Source organism: Eurytemora carolleeae, unplaced genomic scaffold (assembly GCF_000591075.1).
Source record: "Eurytemora carolleeae unplaced genomic scaffold, Eaff_2.0 scaffold947, whole genome shotgun sequence".
Lineage (NCBI taxonomy): Eukaryota > Metazoa > Arthropoda > Copepoda > Calanoida > Temoridae > Eurytemora > Eurytemora carolleeae.
In genome coordinates this window covers 109,957-133,282 of record NW_019396871.1, presented here as the reverse complement: position 1 = coordinate 133,282, position 23,326 = coordinate 109,957, and the positions used below count along the sequence as shown (strand labels likewise).

Below are 23,326 nucleotides of genomic sequence, written 5' to 3'. Positions count from 1 at the left end.
TAGTCTGCTTTGAATTAAAAGGTCATTGCTGATAATAGAAAATTAAGTTGTAATAAAGCAAAATTTTTAGAGGCATAAATAAGGGAGGGGGGCTACAGGAGCTCCATGCCCCCTCCTGGATCAGTGAAATATTTGCAGTTTCCATGTGATATGCAGCCTTCATCTTCTATGAAAAGGGAAAGGAAAAGGGAAATGGAAAAGGGAAGGAAAGTGAGAGGAGAAGGAAAGGGGAAGAGAAAGGTGTAGGGAAAGGGGAATGAGGAAGGAAAAGGTGAAAGCGGAAGGAAAAGGGGAAAGTGGAAGGGAAAGGGCTAAGAGGAAATGGGAAAGAGATAGGTAAAGGGGGAAAGGCAGGGAAAGGGTAAAGCGGAAGGTATAAGGGAGAGGGAACATATGGAAAGGAAACGTGAAAGAAGAAAAGGAAGGTGTATGGGTAAAAGAAGGGATAGGGGTAAAGAGTAAAGGGGGAAAGGACAGGGGAGAGAGGCATCCCACCGAAATTAATTACTCTGGATCTACAGAATGCATCCCCCACTAATCGACATGCCCCNATAGAAAATATTAGAACAGGCAAAAAAAAATTCTGTTGATGTCCAATTTTTCAGTTTTTTCACCAGAGTAACTCTTTCTCGTTTATTTAATTCTTTCCCCAGTTTGTTGATGTTTTCGTGAGAGAGGGGGGAATATCTTAGCCAAACCCAACTGTAACGGGTTTGTATCCCCACCATGAAAACTTTGGCTCCTGCCAAGTCATGGACTCTGGCAAAAATTTGTGGGTGCTGTGTCCCTCCCTCCGTAGACTCCGTGTAATTGGTGTAATCATGACAACGTATATTGTATTATTATTATTATATACTAAACAGTTTATAGTACTTTCTTTATCTCATTTGAAGCAATAGCACTAAGATCCGCTTGTATTGGTCCGTGTTATGACAAAGCCGTAAAATGGGAAATGCGCAAAACTTCTGCAATCCCGCGCACTGGTAATAATATTGAGTTGAAAATTTGGCGCACTTTACTGGACTAATCAACTTGTTATCATTAGTGAGCTTGGTATATTCCTAGTATACGATTTTTGGACCCCTCCCCCGTGCCCCCCTCCTATCAATTTTGTACATGGGTCTGACAAGAAGTTGTTATTTAGGGTTAGACACTTTCTGGGCCGAGCGCTGCGGCCACGGGTTAGGTTAAGTTGAGACACTTTCTGTAAGATACATGTACAAAATTGATAGGAGGGGGGCCTGGGGGGTTAAAAATTCGTTCTCTAGGAAAATACCCTAAAATAGGCTATTATTCCTATTAATTTTGTGCATGACCTATATTTCAACTATTTTAAACATAGAAAATATTTTATTTGTATTATTTCTGGGTTAGGTTAGGGTAGGACAATTTTTGGGTCGAGCGCTGCGGTTAGGACAGACCAGGGGGCCCAGTTCCGCGGCAAGAGCAGACCTGCAAGTTCGACGGGCTAAGGGGGCGAGCGCTGTGGCTAGGACAGGCTAGGGAGCCGGGCGCTGCGGCCTCAAGACCAACTTTATCCATTTGTGTCTTTTTAAAAATCGATAAAAATTATAAACAAAATTGATAGAACTAGGAATTTACCTAAAATATTGTAAGCTAAAAAGATAGGAGGGGGAGCTGGGGTCCAAAAATCCTAAACTGAAGTTACTGATCATCAAACCAGGCAATTATATCGCTTAGCATTATTTTTGTTGTATTTAAACTATTATGAATTTAAATGTTTACTTGTTTTTAAGAATTCAAAGAGTAATCACTTATTTTTCTGTTGAGATAAATAATCTGTTTTTTTTTGCAGAATAATGCCACCTGCCCTACACGAACTGTTAAACCGATCAATCGAGCTGATCGGCTCATTAGCTCTTGAGGATTTAGACCCTGTTAGTTTGTATAGCATTTTAAACAGATTTATTTTTAAATGGAAAAAATGTTTTCAAATATCTTCTGTGGTTCCCATAGAACTAAAACAGGAAGACAACATGTGTATTTGATTGATAAAGTTTGTAGATCCACTTATGTTTTCTAATTAGTTTGTGAATACTGCACAATTGCTGTGTTTTAAGATCATTGATTAACATAAAATCAAAAAAAGAGATTATCAGTCGTCTTTCTTTTCCGCAGTTTTATGTAGAAGCAAATGTATAAAAGATTACAAATTAAACATATTTTTCTTTTTTTACCTAATTGTTCTTTATAATTATTATGACGAGTGCGCGAGAGGATATAGAAGCACTTTTTAATCATTGAAATTTTAGAGTTGGGTTCAACAAGTCTGGGATTCCGAGTTCACACAAAAATTTGACATACCTGTTCATTACGAGGAAACAATTGAAGAATCTCACATCCTTAAAATCGTTCAAAGGTATACAATCTTTTCAGACCCTGTCATATTTCTGCGTTCTTAAATAATATTTTGATTTTATTTTTCTGAGAGAAAAAGTTTGAGGATATAGTTTCTTTAGGATTTAATTTCAACTGGTTCTCCATTTAAAATGTTAGATGCCAGATTAACAAAGGTAACTTTTAGGCGTTTATCTGAGTAACTATGAGAAATAGATCGCCGTTTTTCTATATTTGTCTTGTTTACAAAAATCCTTATGTCATTTTTGCAAAGAAACCACGATTAAAATATATCAATTATTAGATAGAAAATATTAGAACAGGCAAAAAAAAATTCTGTTGATGTCCAATTTTTCAGTTTTTTCACCAGAGTAACTCTTTCTCGTTTATTTAATTCTTTCCCCAGTTTGTTGATGTTTTCGTGAGAGAGGGGGGAATAAAATAACAAGGAAAAAATCGTAGGATTTTTGAAGAGCAAAGGCAAATATTTAAACTGGAATTTATTTAGGTTGACAAAATGTTGCGAGGAATACATGGTTGCCCTGGAAGGACCAGATCCAATTTTATCAGATTCAGGAAATATAGCAAACATATAGTTTTTGATGTTTATCAAAAATTTTGTCTAAGATGTGTTCTGAAGCGGTAACTTTCCAAATGTTTTGTTAGGCTTTGTAGAGGCGCCGCCGACTGCAAGGGGGGGGGGATTGAACGCTGCGGCAAGAAAAAGCTAATGGGCTGACTGGGACAGAATTGAGAATTAAGTCGAATGCAAGGGGGGGGATTGAACGCTGCGGCAAGAAAAAGCTAATGGGCTGAGCGCTGCGACTAGGACAGAATTGAGAATTAAGTCGAGTGTGGTTTGAGGCTCTTGAATTAAATAATTTTTGGAAAATTCTATCAATACTGATCTGATCTTCCATTGAGATTAAAATAAGGCTTTAAGCAGTGGCGTAAATAAAGGGGGTTATTGGGGTTATTTACCTCTACTAGAATCCTGGGGGACCCCCAGGATTACCCCTAGAATATAAAAATTAGATTTTTTTTTTTAAAGAGATTTTTTTGTCCCCAGGACATGATCGGGTTGTTACGATCAAATCTCGGAATTTTTTCTATTGCGAAAGTTTGGTGTTGTCTGGGTTTTTATATTGATCTACCAGGGGTTGTAATCTGGCAGCACATTCATCTATCCACGCTTCATTCATTCTGAGAAGAGGGTTGACTAGATTCCAGCTGCCTAAGATTCTTCTTAGGCCTGAGAATATAGAGTGCAGGAATCCATCTGATATACTGGAATGAGACCCGGGTGCCATACTGATAGGAAACATCACACTCATTGCACCCTAACATCTGTAAGCCCGGATTGGATACCCCCAGGTACCTATAGCTGGCAACCATAGACTCTCCCTGCTTGTCCACCATTCCTCTCTTCATCATCATTTACTTGGATCAATCCACTTAAAACTTCTTTCTTGTTGAGTAGAAAGCACGCACCCTTTCGCTGCGAGAGTTGTTGACAGCCGCCCCTCTGTCCTCCTACATCCGTCAGGTGGTCATAACTGCTTAACCAGATGTCGGCTTCAGATGTTTTTGACACCACAGGTTTTTGTGGAGTACGGGAATCGAACCCGTGAACACCAGTCTGGACACCAATCCAGTTACTGGCTGTGGACTAGTGTCCTTAACTTCAGTGATCTAACGAGAACTGGTGTCACACACTCTCCACCCCACCCCACTTAGATTTTAAAATTGAATTGAATATCTTTTAAATTTGCGCGAAAATAATTTAAATGTGCAGACACTTCATATATTTCAGATTTTAAGTCAACATATTCTAAGTGATTCTAAACTCTAAAGTAATAGTCAATGTCATTACAATTAGATGTTTTTTTTTAAATAGAAAAAAGGGTATGGGCAATGAGAAATACATTTTTACTTCTAAATAATGTCATTTTCATATTAGATTTATTTAAGATCTTAACATACTACATTGACGACAGGAAAATTTTAGAAATTAGAAATAAGAATTTGAACAAAAACAATATTTTTTAAAAGTTTTGCAGAGTAGCTTTTCTAAAGACTTAAAAAAGAAACATCTTTCTCCTCATAAAGTAAAACTAATTAAAAAAAATTTACCCACCACCTTAAAGAATCCTTATTTACTCCCCTGGCTTTTTTTATTGATTCTAGTTTTTAAAACTCATATCGACCAACTCGGGTCTAATTTTGATTTTTGAACGTTAAAGTTTAGACTAAGCTATAAATTGTAGCGGCCTCGGATAATATTATAAGCATTTAATAAACCATGTGTTTGCATAGTGGGAGAAACAAGTCCTGGAGCCAGTTTATCTTTTGCTAAGAAATCATTTTGGTCTGAACTCATAGGAATGCTCAAGTCTTCAGTTATACCAGAAAATTCTGTTTAAGATTTTTGATAATTAACAATTACATAATTATAAAAACAGGAAAAGTTAAAAATTTTATATGATTTTAGTAGTGCTTAGGATCCATTTAATTTTGATGCGGATGCGGATCCGGATCCTGGATCCGCACTGGAAAAAAATGGATCCGGATCCAAATCCGGATCCAGGTCATTTCTTTAAGATATACTGAATTTTTTTTAACAAATAATAATTTTCAATTTTTTGTTTTATTTTTTCCGCTTATTTTTATCCTAAAACTTACGAACCATTCAGAAATGAGGAATTTTTTTCAAAAGTTCAGATTTGGGTTTTAGGAGTAAAAAAGTTTTTTTTGCAGTTTTTGGTTACCCCTTGGATCCGGATCCAGGAAGCCAAAATCTTGCGGATCTAATGGATCCGGATCCGGTTCCTAAGCACTGGATTTTAGTATAGGTTTGGTTCATTCATTTTATGGAACTCGTAATTACTCCAGAGATATTTTTTCGATTTTTTGGCAAATATATTACATATTTAGGAAGTATAGATTTTGTCTGGTAGACATATGTTAATAAACATTTTTGTGAAGGCTTAAGTAACACAAAATAAAGTTTAAAAATCTACCTAACTTCGACAATGATATGAACTCGATGTTGAGCTAGATCAGAATGTAAAATACTCACATCTCATTGCTTTGCTGAGTCATTATATAGAGGCTGGAACTGAGGCAGCCTCTGGGCCTCATTTGTTGAAACTTGGGCTTACATGTGCCGGTAATCCATATTTATATTTATTGTTTATAAGACCGATCACAACTTAAATTTTTGTTTGAGAAAACCTCGAGAATATTTTGAGCTTGGTTTACAAGTATTAAGTTAAGTGGTTAACTTTTTACAGGCAGAACTAAGTTTGCTACAAACGGCTTGTTTGTATCCAATAAATGTCAAAACGGCTTAACTGATCAGTGATTAGGCTTAACATTTTTGTGGTAACTCGATCATGACCCTTTTGTTCTAATAAAGGTTATATGTTTTTTTGTAATCCAAGATTATAGATACAGTTTGCTGTTTAACTTGACATTTTTAAGTCGCAATCATCACTTGAAAAATGTGCTCAAAGCGCCTAAAAAGCCTTTGTTAATTTTTTTAATAAAGAAGAAAAATGAACGTAATTGAACATGCATTAAAGAAAAAAATATCATTAAAAAAAACAGCAGCAGGAAAAAAGTGGTGAGAGGGGGGGGGGTTATGTGTGCACCTAAAATAAGTTTAATTTTTGTAATTGATTTAGGATTATATGTATCGCTGATTACACTGCCTGGTAGCGGACCTTACAAAATATTTCATCCGGTTATTTACAGCAAAGCTTTGCAGACTTTACAAATTATTAAGAAGATTCCAGCTTTACACGGACTGCCAAGAAGGTACTTGAAATTATATACATCTGTATTAAACTGAGGCAATAAAATACGATCGGTAAAGGAAGCTTGGGCAATCCAGTCTCTTCTATTAATGCATTCCTATTGCGTCATGTGAACCAAGACTGAATAGTCGTGAATTTTATCAACAAAATTTAAAATTCTAAAAATGTTGAATCTAGCTGAATATTTTATTTGATTTTCAAGAGGAAATCAACTAGTTGGCAGAAAATTCGCAAAAAAATGGAAGTAATTCGTTGCCTTCAATGCTTTTTACATTTGAAAACTATTCTTAAATTATACATTTTGCATCACTTGGGTAGCGAATATCAGAGATATAATAGTGTCTTATGTTCGTTAAAAACTGAGAAATTTATTTATTTTGTATAATTTGAACCATCCCAACCGAAGTCTGGAAAATAGTTAAGACATCATCAATTTGATTTGATTTTGCAGAAGTAGTGCAACCTCTAGTCAACAAGCATCCCAGGGCCGCAAGAATCAGAAAAAGTCTTCATCCCAAAGATCAAGCCAACGTCAGTGTCAGGTGAGAGCAAATTTAGTCCTGAGGATAATATAATAATACCATTTTGATCAGGACTCTTAGAACTAGTTCTTAGGATCCATTTTATTTTGATACGGATGTGGATCCGGATTATATTTTGATACGGATGTTGATCCGGATTTCATGTAGTCCAAATCAGACAAAGCTTTAAATGGCACCATCTATATAATAAAACTCTTCGCTTAAATATATATTTAAGAAAATAAGTATTCGAAACATGATTTGTTTTATTGTATCGACATTATGTTTCATGCTAGACATTCTTTAATATAAATATATATATTTATATGATTTCATGTAGTCCAAATCAGACAAAGCTTTAAATGGCACCATCTATATAATAAAACTCTTCGCTTAAATATATATTTAAGAAAATAAGTATTCAAAACATGATTTGTTTTATTGTATCGACATTATGTTTCATGCTAGACATTCTTTAATATAAATATATATATTTATATGTTTGTTGTAGCTAGCCAAGTGGCTGAACCAAATTGACTGAAATTTGTTTAAGGATTAAAGGCTAAACAAAATTATTTATCAAAATTCATAATTTTTTAAATTTGGTTTTTAAATGTGTTTTAAAATTACACGGGCAACGTCTGGCACTTCAGCTATTTGTCTATTGATGGAAAGTCGCTTAGTATTTTCTCTGCAGTCCTTTTAATAATGAATTGTGGTGTATGACAAAGTGAATAAATACTAAAGTGGAACAGACTAAGGCAACGACGACAGGTTGGGCCATAAAGTTTTATTTGGTTAGGAAATAATTGCAAAAAAAAAAATTCTTTTGGAAAGTAAAGACTAGAAAAAATATACTAAGGATCCATGTAAATGTCGTCATCAGCTAGAACTTAAAAATTTTCATAATCAAAAATAAAAAATTTCGTATGTTTGTATGTGTTTATATTCAAATACTATAAAGTCGCTTAATAAATTCATTAATTTTGCCTGGCAGGCTTGCACTTCTAATTCTATAAGAATTTATCTTTAAAACTGCTTAGTTTTGTTTTGCCCCCCCCCCCCCTTAAAAAGAAAAAGAAATGTAAGCTCTTCCTGCGAAAAAAACCTCAATACGCCTCTCTTAATATCTATAAAGCTATGTCTAGTTCTCAACTACTCTTAAATCTGTCAAAATACAAAAGTGAAGACCAAGAGATATATTTTGAATTGATCTTTATTTTTCGATATCACAAATTCTGAATTCCTTGTTTTTCAGATTATGTATGCAGGCATTATTGTGCTGTCTGAAATTATTTATTGTGCAGTAAAATGGCTAAAATTCACTTCTAAACTATATTTAAGTTAAATACAAATTCTAAGTCTGTGTTTGTAAACATAGGGAGTCCAGTTTCTGTTGTATACTGTGCACTCTGTACAGACCAATTTATATATATAAATATATATTATTTTTAAATACTTGGGACATAAAATGTCGTCATCCAACTATAAGTTTGGCCCACTTTAGTATTTAATCACTTTGGGTGTATGATGTATGTTTATGTAGAACGAGGATGAAGATGAGGAAGAAGAAGGACTAGAGTTAAGTTTAGAGGATCAGGATACGCTCATCGTTCTTTTGCTACAGGTTGCTACAAATTATAAATCTGTATTTATAATTTTTTTTTTATGTGGGGGGGGGTAAAGAAAACTGCATCAAAAGCTTTATAATTTTTCAGATTTTTCCTCATTTGAAGCTTGTTAATAGCGGGGATTAATGCGGGAGGTGGTAGAGTTACATTTCTATGAATTTTGGGGAATAATTTAAGGGAAAAGTAATTTGCCAGGTGTAGACTGCATGTTGATGCTCTGCACCCTGAGGGCGGTCTGGGGGTTCCATGTCGGGTTCCCTTTCAGATCTAATAATTATTCTTATTCTTATATACAGTTTGCTGTTTAACTTGACATTTTTAAGTTCTCCTTATTTATTGTTTTTGAACTATTCAGCTGGTGACTGCTGTTGAAAAACTGTTGGAGTACTCTAGTATGAAGAGAAGCATGGAGTCCCTGGAGCTCACTATCCGGACCCTTCTCAACCTGGTTCGTCTAGAGACATCCACAGGTTAACTACCAATATTAAAGTGACTGTTGACGTGCTTTCAAGTCACTTTTTCTCCACTCCTTTTCCCCACCTAGAATATAGTAATGTTTTAGGGTTGTATTGTTGGAAAAAACAAATGATTTTTATGATAAAATAAACAAAGTATCAAAAAGAACTTGCCTGTGGATGTACAATTAAAAAGTGTCTTCCAGGATGACTGAAAATCATTTCCCCCTCCCCCCTGTTTTTTTTGTGTCAACTAGCATGACCGCGGGGAAAGTTTATTTTTGGTGGAAATTAAAAAAATGTTGCTTGAAAAAAATGTCAACATTTATGATATTTAAAAATCCACCAATTTTAAGAAAAAAATCTGTCAAATTTTGAGTTCAACATTCAACAAATACGACAAAAAATGGCGACTTGAAAAGCAAAATTTGAACGCTAATATTGTCACTAGAAGAGTTTATTTAAACAGATGCCTCAACCCTTTTAGCTATTTGACGCTTTTTGAATTTTTAAGAATTAAAATATTTCAGTGCTAAATTTGACAGTGAGGTCTAGATACAGAGAAGCAACACAAGCTTTGGCGTACAGGTAAAAAGTCTTATGTCATTTTGACTGTTTTAAAATCATTACTTATTCCTCATCATTACTAATCATTACAAAGGATCCAGGATCGAGGATCCAGGATCGAGGATCCAGGATCGAGGATCCGGGATCCAGGATCCAGAACCAGATCTTAAAGAAATAGATGCTGATCACTGCTTTAATCTTTGATTTGATTTTAGTTCTCTGCTGGCCTTACTTCAAATTCCAACATTAAAGCAGTTGCATGGAGATGTTAACGAATGCTCTTCTCTTTTGTTTAACGGTATTTAATATTTATTCTACTTAGATATTTGCTTGTTTGATCTAGCTTGGGAATCCAGCTTGGCCGGAAATTTAGCCATTCCCCCTTAAAGTCAACCTACTTACAATCGGACAAGGGTAACTAATTTATTATCGGAAATACAAACATTAAACAACCAGAGCAGGGTTCCATGATTATAAGAAATTTCCCGATGAAAATGTTCATGTTACGACGAAAGGTTTAACTGTCATCAGAGGTAAGTCTATTAAATGATTGTAGGACAAATGACATAATTACATAAGTAAGTTAACAATAAGTTTGTACACTGCACTGTACACTATGTCTATATTTTGTAACTCGTGCTCCCTTCAGTTTCAGTATTTCGCCAATAAAAACTTAAATCTCTAAATCTAAAATATTTTTTAATTGTTTTTAGGATGTCCTAATGCCCAATTTCTCATTTTTAAATTCCAATAATTTCTTGTTCTTCTTGATTCGAAATCAAAAAGTTTATTTTCATATTGATTTAATGTTTGGGATATTTACAGAAAAGAAGAAATCGGTTCAAAGGGGCATTCTTCTAAATACTATTTTGTTGAGATGGTTTACATTTTTAATTTCTTAGATAAATGTTCGAACCTGATAAAGCTTTTGTTCTTATTTCTTAGATAATTGTTTGAACCTGATAAAACTGTTGTCTGAGCGTGTATCTGGAGAACTAGGTGAGAGTCTGCTTATCATGGTTCAGCAAGTAGCAGCTAAAGTCCCGGATAAAGCGGATTACAGGAAAAATCAATAAAATATTTTTTTCTATTAATAGCATACGTCATCGATGATCAGATTAAAGGGAGTGACCGGCAATGTATGATGGTTGAACTGAATATTTAGTATTGCGGACAAATTTTTAGGATATTTGAGACATTAAAACGTTTCTACAACGTATATTTACTGAGTTTGAGCGCAAAGTCGACGTTCAAAATCATGAATTTGGGTGGGTACCTTTTCAGAAGCTGTTTTTAAATTATTAATTAACGACGACAAAAATGTAAACAAAATTTTACAGTTCAGGAACAGGTTGAGAAAATAAAAAGTTAACTCTTTTCATCGATAATAAGTTATCTTATTCAATTATTGGTTTCTCTAATCTCTCATTATTTATTAAGATTTTTTGTAGATTTTCTGGATTTTTTGAAAAGACGACATTTGAAGAATTTCTAGAAATCTGCAAACAAATTCATAGAAAATAAGAAATTCAGTAAAATGATGAAAACGAAATAATTGATTCTAACATTGATTTATTGACCTTTTGACAAATATGTTTCTATACATCTAATTAGTTTACGAAATAATTTTTACTTTATTTTTTTTTTTGGGGGGGGGGCAATTGATATTATGGCTTTAGTCCCTTAAAGGTCATTCATTATAAATGTGTTCCCCCGGCCCTGTGAGAAAATAAAAAAAACGAAATGCACATTGCACACTATCAATGGATGATAGTTAACTAAAAACTGGGGGTCACCTACAGAAAGTAAGAAATTAAATTTGTCAAATTCAATTATAGAAAACTTCCGTATATTTTCATTTCTGTTTAGATATTGATAATACGAAATTTCCTATATATTTCACTTTTATTTAAATGTGTTTCTTTGCCAGTCATGTAGAAAATTTTTATAGTTAAATTTATCTCATGTTAGTTTTCCTAGGTTTTTATTTAAAATAATTTTGATTGATTTATAAAGACGAGAGGCTGGCGGATCTATTATGCTTCTTCTATCCTTGTTCGATGCAGCCAACTTCAGGTCAACGCAACAAGATAATTAAGACAGGGCTAAAAACTTTCGGAAGAAATCATTTTGCCCTCCACCCTGTTATAATTTGTTTTTTTCCTTTTTTGATACTGTTTCTTTAAATTTTGTATTCATAATCAAATGTAAAATTCATATTTAGAATTATTTTTTGCTTTACCTTTTGGAAAATAGAAATTAAAATTGATTCACATTACAGAATAATTTATTTATACTAATGTTTGTTAGTCCCTTGATTTAATGTTTCCTGTGTTCTGTTTAGTGTTGCTTTACGTTGGTTCATCCAATACTCGATGACTTCGAAGACGAGCTCGAGGATTATTTCTCTGGAGGTTTTGGGTCGATTAGTGGAAGCACTGCAGGCGACAGGTAAATTTTAGTGGAAGCATTGCTGGTGCCAGGTACATATTAGTGGAAGCACTGCAGGCGACAGGTACATTTTAGTAGAAGCACTGCAGGCGATAGGTACATTTTAGTGGAAGCACCGCAGGCGACAGGTACATTTTAGTGGAAGCACTGCAGGCGAAAGGTACATTTTAGTGGAAGCACTCCAGGCGCCAGATACATGTTAGTAGAAGCACTGCAGGCACCAGGTACGTATATCAAGAATATTGGTTAGTGGAAGCACTGGAGGCACCAGGTACATGTTAGTGGAAGCACTGCAGGCACCAGGTACGTATATCAAGAATATTGATTAGTGGAAGCACTGCAGGCACCAGGTACATGTTATTGGAAGCCCTGTAGGCACCAGGCACATATTTCTAGAATATTGTTCAGTGGAAGCACTGCAGCCACCGGATACGTATATCAAGAATATTGATTAGTGGAAGCACTGCAGGCACCAGGTGCATGTTAGTGGAAGCACTGCTGGCACTAGGTACATGTTAGTGGAAGCACTGCTGGCACCAGGTACGTATATCAAGAATATTGATTAGTGGAAGCACTGCCGGCACCAGGTACATATTTCTAGAATATTTAATAGTGGAAGCACTGCAGGTACCAGGTACATATTTCTAGAATATTGTTCAGTGGAAGCACTGCAGGCACCAGGTACATATTTCTAGAATATTGATTAGTGGAAGCACTGCAGGCACCAGGTACATATTTCTAGAATATTGATTAGTGGAAGCACTGCAGGTACCAGGTACATGTTAGTGGAAGCACTGCAGGCACCAGGCACTCATTTCAAGAATGTTGAATAATCCGAATCTTTAAATATCAAAAGTTTAAGATCGTTTCTCTTTTTTTCTGTCAAATTATTATGGTTTTAGTATTTCCTAACAACTCGAATAGATTTCCAGAGCCCGCGATTTAAAAACTTCGGCTCAAGTCGTAATTCCTTAAACCCGACTTTAAGACCCAATCCCCAATCTAACGACAGCTTGTGTCACGTGATTGACAGCTGCAAGATCTTCGGCTCGACTTAAAAGAGTTATAGGCCCAATGAAAATAAAACCGACCTTGGTTGGTTTTAGTGGAGAATAAGGCTTAATATTGAGTAATGTTTTCATAAAAACCTGAAGTGTGCCAATTTCTACCATGAAAATCCGCCAAATAGAATATTAAACCGGTTTTTTGAACTCAACTCTGTGAAAAATAAGATGCAGCTTGAATCCGAAAGCTCAAGCCGTAAACAAGGCCCAACGACAGCTTAGACCCGAGTCGTATTTTCCCGAATTTTTTAAACCGCGGACTCAGTTTAAAAAAAAAATTATGTACAACGTATTTTTGCTGATCTGGGCGAATTGTTTTTGAAAAATTACATTTAAAAAAACATAAAATTAAAGGGTATTCAATTACTCTTCTTGCGATTTTTAAATAGCTTAAAAGCTGTACCTTTGTAATTATTTTGGAATTTTTAAAAGTTTTTGAAAAATTTCAGAAAGGGAACTATAGAACTTTCGTTATTTACAAGGAAAATGGGCAATTGATCAATTACTTCTAGCTGGCGGTTTCTATAGCAGCCAAGATTTGGATTGTTATTTATTTTCTGTTTATTCACCTCCCACAGAATATTCTCTACTTAATAGGGAATATGCTAACTTTTGCATTCGCCAACAAGAAGTGACACGAGTGATCAAAAACCAAAAGCCAGAAAAGTTTACTTCAAATTCTTGTATTATTTGCGCATTTTTTACTTAAACATTTGCAGATCGGTACAAACCATAAAAAAGACGGAGATACTGGGTGTCCCAATGAACATGGGAATCCAGTGACGAATTCTATATCGTCTTTTTAAATAATTCTTTGATTTAGTATAGTGATACCTACAGAGAAAGCTGTAATCTGTGAGAGTTTCGTCTGCTATCTTCACATTTTGTTTGTTTATGTTTGACTGCATACGGTTGTACTTAGTAAAACAAGAAAATTACAGTGTACAAACTTGTCCGTCTTCACTGTTCATCTTGCGGAGACATTATAGTCACATATTTGCAGTCTTTTACCCTTTTCATAAAATAAACTCTAGCAGACATAATAATATTATGGCTTTTGAAATTAGGTATTACAATGCTAATTCATAAGAAAGACGATATTGAATTCGTCACTGAATTCCCATGTTTATTGGAACACCCTGAACTCCCGCAATAATGTTAAAATAAGATTTAAAATGTAATATTTTGAAGGATCTAGCGATGAGCATAAGAACATATTAACCGAATATTCAAGATTAATATTTACCAGCATATATAACAGGTATGTTCTTCGGGGTTCTACTACAGTCGCCGTCGTATATATCAATAGCATAAAAACGACTTTCGATTTCAATTTTTGGTTTTTACCAAGCTTTTTAAACAGCATTTATACAACAAGGAAACAAATAGAAGATGTTAATTAACATCTTCTCTTTGTTTATTTGTAAACTTATAATTTGTAAAAAGTTTGTTAGAAATCAAAACTTTAATAGTAAAGTCGTCTACATTGTATTGTACATAGTCACAAGTAAAAGCAATTCTTTAAAATGTAAGATTTAAACCTGCTTCCTCCTGGATTTGGTTAAATTAAGGCAAGTTGAAGCAGAAGCGAAAATAATTTCTATATTTTTGTAAAGCCTTCACAAAGAACTTGTAATATTCACAGTGGTAATTAAAATTATTGCTAGCTGGGACAAATTTCTGTATACGTTCCTGATGTAGATATATTTTTGAATTATTTAAGTTATAGAGTTATTATAAAAAAAAAATGATAAATATGCCGCTTAATGAGAAGTGATGTATGTTTAGAACCAATGATACTGCTCCTTCAGTAAAAACGCAAGCGCTAAAAGTGTTAGGTAAGCCAAGTTTATGTTGTTCTAGCTTGGGAACTCAGCTTTGCCTGGAATAAAAGTCTGACTACTCAATTTAGAACTTTTATACCAAGCTAAGAACATTTCCGTGACCCGATCAATTTTAGTCAAATCGGTCAAGGGGTTCATGAGTTAGGATCGGAGATTTCTACTTTCCATATATAAATGGTTCCTTGATAATCTTGAGAACTAAAATGGACTTTAGACGTGAAAGACGTAATTTCAAAAGTGGTATGCCAGATTCCCAATGGTATTCTTTAAACCTGCATCTGAGCAAGGAACTATACACAGGAACGCCCAACTCAGATATACGCATATTATTTACTGTACACTGTGTGAGGAATGTAAACAAACTCAGTGCCCCCACAGAAGTTGAATGGAAAGGACTAAAGCTCTGATGTGATATTACAGTCCAACAAAATACAAGTTAATATATCAAGTTAGAGAGAATACATATGATTTTTGACTTTCTGGTCAATATGGAAAATACAATAGCAATATATTTTTATTCCACCCTTTTCCCTCAAAAATGATGCGTTTCCCCTGAATTGTTTGTTTTGATCTCCTCCCACTGCAGTACACAGATTTGACGCATGAGATATGACGGTTCCTGGTCTATATATTTCTTGCATCTGAGTAACAATGAGGAAATATTGTTAGATCTTAAGACATGTGTTTTTCATTTTAGTCGCAGCAGCACAAATCCGCAACCCACAACTCACAATTTAATATAATCAATTATCAGCCAGACAAATAAGGATTTCTCATTCATCCTTGATCAGACAGAGGTTTACAGTTTACCGTTGTGAATCAGATGTGTAACTCAATAGTCTATCAATGGAGGGTACAGTCCCTTTAAAATCAAATTTTATTTACGGAACTATTGTGTTTAAGGGGAGATGACAGCTAGTCAAAGTGCTGCAGTGAAAACACTACTGATACAGGTTAACTCTATATAGCAATTAATGAAAAATATTATATTTTCAATGTTATTGTTGTTGAAGAACTTGGGTGAACAACATGTACATTGTACATAATTACTTAGATTTAAATTCCTTGATTTTTTATTTCTCTGTTTTCAGATTGAACATTTTTATTTGCCTAGAAATTTATTCCATGTTAAAGAACTCTTTCCTCCTTAAACAATTGGTTTTCTGCATTTTGCATGTAAAACTTCAGGAACGTTGGAAAAATTCTTTTTTAACATTAAAATTGTCAAATTATGATTGAATTCCCACCCAAAAAATCATTAGTAGCATCCCTGCGACCTGGGACGGCTTACGATATTTTCCCGGGGGGGGTATAATATATACATCTGTGGAAAGGAGGAGGAACTAGAGCAGGTGGACCCTCTACCCTTGTGGGTTGACTTTGTGAATAATATTCAGCAGAAAGCTCTGGATACTTCAGTCTTTGTACGCAAATCTGCTCTAACAGGAACTAATAGCATAAATTTGTCTCTACTTAAAATCAGTATAATTTAATAAATTTTTCTTAATACAAAGGTTTAATTGAATCCTTTGTGAAATCCTTTAAAATACGTTGACAGTCCGTTTGAAATTTAAGAAAGTTATCTTAAATCGTGATTCACAAGACGTGTGATCTGGATCTGATAAAATATAACCTCAAGTTCTGAAAAGGCTGCTTTGGGACCCAGGTGATAACAATACAAAAGACAAATATAAATGCTTTTCGTTTTTAGTGCTTTCTAATTTATTACGAACCAGTGGAAACTATAGTTCAGAGTTACTTCAGGTTCTCTCAAAGCACTGCAGGGATCCAGCTATATCAGCAAGGTAAAAATTAGGAAAGTGTAACACCCCCGTCCCCCCACCAAAATCAAACATTGTGCATTTCTCACCTAATTTTCAATTAGGTCCTCATGCCAAATGCCAGACGCATACTCAGTCATCATACCCATTTCTCACGCGCTTGTTTCTGTAAATATCCACGGTTCATTTATAGTCTAGGAACAGGGAAAGCACGTCTTTCGGTGGAAACTGAAAAAATAAATCACAATTTTAATCAGTTCCACATAATTTAACAATTTTTAAAGCAATACCATCAACTAAACATTATTTTACAATCAATCAATCACACGAATGTATTAAAAAGAGTGCTTACATTTGGTGCATCGACTGAGTGGGTGGAGCACCGTCCACGTAGGTATATTTCTTGACGAGACTGTTTATTTAAACGGATCCCCTTATCTCTGAAGGTTTACTCCGTAAATAGTTTATATTAGATTTAAATTCACTTTAAATCATCGTTTAACACACCTGTTATCGTTCTGGTCAGAGCTCACTAGACCAGGAGGGTATCTGTTTCCTGGTTTGAGAATATCTGGCTCTCCCCCCAGGTTCAGCATACACCTCTTCAGCTCCAAACTAACAGGTTGTCAACTCCAGAATAAGAACAACAATCTCCCTTCAATCTTCAACTCAATATCAACTCTCTCCTTCAAGTCCTGAACACGTTAGAGTAGATGATAGTGTAAAGGTTGGAAACTAGATCTACTCAAGAGAGAGAACACTGGATGTCTGAATATATATTTGCGTACAATGTGTTTAGTAAAGTACAAAGAGGGAGTTGACAGGAACTGGTCAACTTCCACGTAAACATAAACAGGGATAAATATGATAAATATATATGAATAAACTGGTCCTCCATCAACAATGTTTTTCTAAAGGGAGGAGAAATGGTGCTTTCAAGAAAATACGCACCCCTGCTCCAATATTTTTCTAAAGAATGGAGAAATGGGGAGTTGTTTCAAGAAAATACGCACCGCTGCTGGGCTTTAAAGTTGCATTTTGATTTTATTTGATTTTTTCTTCGTTTTGTTCGAAGCGGTGGAGCCTATCCGAAGCCAGCTCATTCGTGATTTTTCAACGGAATCTGATTCTGGCTAATTCTAACCACTTTTCTACTCTATGGCTCATTTTTTTTTAGAGGAGAAGTACATTAAACCCCTGTTAATCTAGGAAGCAGATGTTGGTGACAATGTTTGATTTGATCATTCAAAATCCTGAAGAAGAGAGGCTTCTAGACTCCTGGGTAATAGCTGCCTTTCCCTTGGTCAAAGATGTAGAGTCAAAGGAACAAAAACACATTTTAGTAAATTTTAATTTTTAATTCAGCTCTGGTTGAAAAAAGATGTTTTTTTTTTTTAATTATTTAATTTGATTTAATTTAATTTATTTAATGATTTAAAATTAAGACCCAAAAAGAGATTTTAGGCGTCAAATTTTTGGTAAAAAAGTGTCAAAATGTTTAAATGGGATGTGACCATATTCTGTATTTATTACCTATTTAGGAATGTTAATCATGTTGTATTTAAAAAGTGTTTGTTTGTTAGATCAGTGAAAAGATTATTGAGAACCTGTATGAGTGTATTGTTATAAATGTTGTACCTCTTGCAAGGAATTCTTTATTTTCACTAAAGCTTCGCAAAAGAAAGTCCAAATAAGTAAAATAAGACGAGAAGTGGTTCTAAAACTTTGCCTAACTTTTAATAGCTGTCTCTAAATGAACATGTGTGTCCATGAAAGTCTGAACGATTGATTGATTCATTGGTTTATTGATTATTTGTTTGATTCATTGATTCATTGATTCATTGATTCATTGATTCATTGATTCATTGATTCATTGATTCATTGATTCATTGATTCATTGATTTATTGATTTATTGATTTATTGATTCATTGATTTTGAGACTTCTTAAAGCCCATTGATGACCTTGTTGCTGATCAATTTTATTTTGATTAACTGAAGGATGAAATAATATAAAGCATGTTATTTTGTAAGTAAAATATGAGGCGATAGTTTTTCGGAAGCTTTACCCAATTTCTTGATGTATTTTCCGGCAAAATAATATTCACTCAATTAGTTACCCCCTGTTTACTAAAAAGAAAAGAACATTGCCGGTTGGCAGACGGATGTCAAAAAAAAGGCAAAACTTGAAGAAAAAACCGGTTTTAGAAAATATTAATTTTTAAAGAATGAAAACTCCCCTCCACTCTCTACCCTGGAGTATACTGAGAGCAGTTGAACGACATAATATGGAGCTCTATCTTGCACAGGTATTAGTTCAGTTAAGGGGGAAATATTTTAGGTTAATCTCCAGGAAAGATGGCAATATCTGATTCACAACTGTACCCTTGGAACGTTTATCTGATCAATAATATGAAAGATATTTTCGCCTTCGAGTTTTAACAGTGTTTAATTCTGATCATTTATATATATTTTCCTGCAGTAGAAATGCCCAAGTCACTTTGTAGAAAAACCTCATTTGAAATCAATAAGTTTCCAAAACTAAAAACATTGATATCTCATTTATACTTGATCAGACAAATCTTTTAAGGGTACCGTTGTGATACGGGCATTGCCGTATTTGCAAAGAGGGTCACTTAAAATTACGCTCACATTCCCTTTAAAGCTCATTTCTTCCCCTTCCTAGTAGTGGCTAGTGGCCAAGTATGTTTGGAATATTAATTTTCTTTATTGCTGAATTAGGGATAAATTTGCAACTTTTGGGTTTTAAGTCAAGTATTAAAAAAGTTGGGGATATCTTGCCATCTAATGTTTTTTTTTAATTGAAGTTGAATTAATCAAACTAAAAATGTTAACTTGATTGGAACTAACATTGATAATTTCTTATCTTTTTTGTTTTGATTTAAATGCCCAATTTACAATCATACCCATAAAATCTTTGTCTGATCAAATATGAATTAGATGTTTTAGATTCTTTATACTGATTATGGTAATTTCCTAAGAACGATTTTTGGGCCCCCCCCCCCCCTCATATCAATTTTGTACATGGTATATCTTATGTAACACATTGATACATCTTATCATGCGTCCGGCCCCCTAGCCTGTCCTAGCCGCGGCGCTCATCTCCCTAGCCTGTCCTTGCCGCAGCGCTCGGCCCAGGAATTGGCTTAACCTAACCTAAACCTAAAATAATAAAAAAATAAGTAGTAATAATTTTGCTGAAAAATAAGTGGTCATGTTCTAAATTGATAGGAAGAGGGGGAGGATGGGGTCCAAAAATCGTATACTAGGACAGACCCCTGATTATTTTCATTTGCGGTTTCATCAGGGGTTTTAGGGGTACCGTTGCCATTTTTGCATGGAGGTAAGGAGGTAGGTTAGTAAGTAGGTAACTAACTAACTAACTAATAAATCGATTGACAATTCCAAAGTTATATTGGTTGATATTTGAGGCTGTATGTAGCTGGGCCAAAGAGAAAAAGATAAGTGCAGATCATATCAACAACCTGCAGACCTATCTCGACTCAGAGCATAGTGTTCAAGCTTGGTTCTATCTTAGGCAATAGTTCATTCAAACATTTCAACTCAATGGGGGTGGGGGGGGGGAGTATTTGTCAAGTTTTCCTTTTTTTAGATGTTTTATTAAATAATGCTTTTTCTTATTCAACCCTTAAAAAGATCAATATATTTTATATAATCTGAAATATTTCATTTACAAAGCCTAAGTTGTTAAAAAAAAAAATTTAATTGTTTTGTTATTGACATGGAAAATTTTTAATTAATGCTTCATTTCTTCTAGAAAATGAGAGAAAAATGACGCTCAGTTGGGAATATTTACAGTTTATTTTTCCCAATTCTAGGTGTTAATTACAGGAGTGTATATTACTTGTGAGACTCATATTTTTGCCCCCCCCCCCCTTTCAAAGTCACATTTTTTCCCTAAATCCACGACTTAAAAACAGGTGTATTTTAAAGGTTTCTGAATCTTGGCAAACTTTTTGTATTTAGTAGTATAATGGAGCGTTTTGGTGCCCTAAAAAGGTCAACTTTAAGGTCCCCCCTGAGAATTTTTTCTCTTCCCCCTTTTTCCCTTCCCTCTTTCCTCTTTTCCCTTCTCTCTTCCCACTTTTCCCTTCCCTCTTCCCCTTTTTCCCTTCCCTTCCCCCTTTCTTCTTTGCTCTTCCCCCTTTCTCCTTTGCTCTTCCCCCTTTCCCCTTTCCTCTTCCGGGTCCCCTTCCCTCTTGCCACTTTTCCCTTCCCTCTTCCCCTTTTTCCCTTCCCTTCCCCCTTTCTTCTTTGCTCTTCCCCCTTTCTCCTTTGCTCTTCCCCCTTTCCCCTTTCCTCTTCCGGGTCCCCTTCCCTCTTGCCACTTTTCCCTTCCCTCTTGCCCCTTTTCCCTTCCCTCTTACCCCCCTTCTCTTTGCCCTTTTTCCTTAATTCTTCATCCAAACCATAGATAAATAAATAAACATAGATAGCTTATGTATTGTACAGTCCGCGAACTCATACTTCTAGGGGTCAAAGTCTACTTCAATGATGAGCGGGGTGGTTTGGTGTTCTAATGGATTTCATAATTATTAAACCTCTCAAGAGTGAATTTTATTTCAATGAGCAATATATCATATTGACGAGAACTGAAGAAGGACATGAGAAGGACTAAACTAACTTAAATTTCTCTTTACAGAACTCATGTACACCACAAGTACTCATTGACATAAGATCAGCCAATGTTCACAACCAACCTAGTTAATCTATGTAATAGGAATATCTTTAAAACATCTCTGTACATTTATATCTTTCAAGATGAAAAATGTCGTCTTATGCGCAATCTATCTTTATCTATGATCCAAGCCAAATGAAATCTCATATATACACCCCTGATCAATGATAATTGGCCTAAAGGCCTAAACTTGAATGAATGTTTGTTTGTTAGTATGTTGACCACCTATATACCATGTAGTAAGCCAGGTTTTGTATTACAATACTTTAGTACAGCTCTGAATTCTTCAGATCTAGGTCTTAGCACTCTTCTCCAGGTCTCAAAGGTAACCAACCATTTCTTCTATTATCTACTTAGCATGTCTGTTTGTCTTTTTGTTTGTATCCAATAAACGTCAAAACGGCTGAATCGATCGGGCCCAAATTTTAAGTGGGACCTCACATGACTACAGAGAAGGTTTATGGATGCTCAGAATTACAAAAAAGTGTCTTCATTTTTGATTCTCGTAAAATTTTGAAAGTCCACGAAAATAAATTTTATCATTGTTTTATAGAAGAGAAAATGCTGAAAGGTTAAGCAGCAATTAAAAGTTAAAATATAAACTGGGCTTGTACAGTGTAATTGTATTGCAAATAATATAAGCAGTATCAGTTTTTTTTTATAAATGTACAAGGTTTGGGATTAACTCCTTATCATCAATTAATAAATTTTTTTTTTCCAACAGACGTTAAAAAATTATTTTTGTGACATGACCACATTAAAGGTTTATCGGCGGTCAAAATTCAAAAAGTTTTCTAATAAAATTTCGAGTTTTTAAAATGTTGTATCTATCAATGAAAACAGAAAAATTCGCAATACTTTACATTGTTTTTGATGTAATTCATAGAAAAAGTAGTTTGAATTTTAGTATCCCTAAAAAGATATGAAGTTTTCAAATATGCTTAAAGGGAGAGTCTGGCTAGACAAGGTTGTTAAAATGTCTCATTGGTATCAAATGACTCCTAAAGTTTTTCTCTACCATACTGCACTCAACTACCATGTAAACTTACAACAGTAATGACCCCCCCTTCCCCCATTCTCAAGTTGGTAGAATTTTTTTTTTTTTTTTTTAACTTTATAAAAGCTTGAATTTTATTTGTTAGGTTCTGTTAGCAAGTGTGAATTATCTCTCTAAGGAGGAACAGAAGACCTTGAAGACGGATCTCATTGATCTAACCTCAAGGAATAGAGATTTTTTTCTTTTTGTAACAAAAATATTTCCCTTTTGTGTCGATTAAAAAAAAATATTTGACAGTTAAAGTTGAGGAAGAACTATTATTTTTAGAAAATTTAAAAAAATGATACAATGTTAAAGCGCATGTTCATGAATTTTTATTGTGTGAAATCTTTTAAGATGAAAAAATCCAGGAAACCTAATGATAAATATAAACTGGAAAATCAAGGAAACCTAACGATAAATATAAACTGGAAAATGAAAATAATCTGTCTTCATCCAGTTTCAGTCTTCCCGTCGAAATTATTCCCAACAGTGTGGATATCATAACTGTTATACTAAAAAAGGAGAATAAGGACATAAAGGTAATTTTGATATCCCTATAGTAAGCTGATTAGTAAGTGGGGTTATTTATGATTAATGTATTGCTTATTTTATGAACAATTATTCACAATCTTATTTCGTACACTTCATGCTCAATTTCATTTCCTGGATTTTTTTCGGAATTTTCGGTGATTCAAATCTCATTTAAGTTCACGATAACATCTTGGGTTTAAGTGACTGGCTATGTATGGTAGTTGAACTGAGTACGCAGTGTTGTGGAAAGCTTCTTTCGGATTCATTTGAGACGTATTAAACGTTTTAAAGATCTGTAAATCCTGAGTTTGAGCACAAATACGATGTTAAAAACCCCTACTTTGGGGGTGGATACGTTTTCAGAATTAGTTTTTTTTAAATTATTGAATAACGTCGACATAAAATGTAAAAGAGTTCTACGATAAACTACAGACGTCATGTATAGGAACATGTTGAGAAAATAAAAATTAATCTTTTCATCGAAAATAAGTAATCTTGTTCAATTATTAGTTTCTATTATCTCATTATTCTGGTTTGAACCAGAAACG

General features: G+C 34.4%; 3 protein-coding genes across 3 annotated transcripts in view; all 3 read left to right on the top strand.

Annotated features, from left to right (window-relative positions):
* The first annotated feature begins 1,794 nt into the window (after positions 1 to 1,794).
* Positions 1,795 to 9,672, top strand: LOC111709582 (uncharacterized). The gene is made up of 11 exons (XM_023483315.1): positions 1,795 to 1,898; positions 2,274 to 2,380; positions 2,867 to 2,934; positions 4,675 to 4,740; positions 5,417 to 5,527; positions 6,045 to 6,177; positions 6,628 to 6,718; positions 8,244 to 8,324; positions 8,684 to 8,798; positions 9,314 to 9,371; positions 9,566 to 9,672. The coding sequence occupies exons 1-11, from the start codon at positions 1,821 to 1,823 to the stop codon at positions 9,654 to 9,656; spliced, it is 999 nt and encodes a 332-aa protein (XP_023339083.1). The 5' UTR covers positions 1,795 to 1,820; the 3' UTR covers positions 9,657 to 9,672.
* A 162-nt stretch (positions 9,673 to 9,834) lies between these two features.
* On the top strand, positions 9,835 to 15,688 carry LOC111709587 (condensin-2 complex subunit D3). The gene is made up of 7 exons (XM_023483320.1): positions 9,835 to 9,883; positions 10,296 to 10,413; positions 11,367 to 11,426; positions 11,695 to 11,801; positions 14,057 to 14,126; positions 14,654 to 14,703; positions 15,613 to 15,688. The coding sequence occupies exons 2-7, from the start codon at positions 10,367 to 10,369 to the stop codon at positions 15,675 to 15,677; spliced, it is 399 nt and encodes a 132-aa protein (XP_023339088.1). The 5' UTR covers positions 9,835 to 9,883; positions 10,296 to 10,366; the 3' UTR covers positions 15,678 to 15,688.
* Positions 15,689 to 16,043: 355 nt separating this feature from the next.
* The window catches only part of LOC111709585 (condensin-2 complex subunit D3), a 9,929-nt gene continuing 2,646 nt past the window's right edge, over positions 16,044 to 23,326 (top strand). Inside the window, exons 1-9 of the mRNA XM_023483318.1 lie at positions 16,044 to 16,155; positions 16,421 to 16,514; positions 17,700 to 17,814; positions 18,074 to 18,138; positions 18,716 to 18,797; positions 19,941 to 20,047; positions 21,422 to 21,533; positions 22,351 to 22,430; positions 22,705 to 22,786. Of these exons, the coding sequence (XP_023339086.1) occupies positions 17,707 to 17,814; positions 18,074 to 18,138; positions 18,716 to 18,797; positions 19,941 to 20,047; positions 21,422 to 21,533; positions 22,351 to 22,430; positions 22,705 to 22,786 (636 nt within the window). The 5' untranslated portion in view covers positions 16,044 to 16,155; positions 16,421 to 16,514; positions 17,700 to 17,706. The remainder of the gene's footprint in view (positions 16,156 to 16,420; positions 16,515 to 17,699; positions 17,815 to 18,073; positions 18,139 to 18,715; positions 18,798 to 19,940; positions 20,048 to 21,421; positions 21,534 to 22,350; positions 22,431 to 22,704; positions 22,787 to 23,326) is intronic.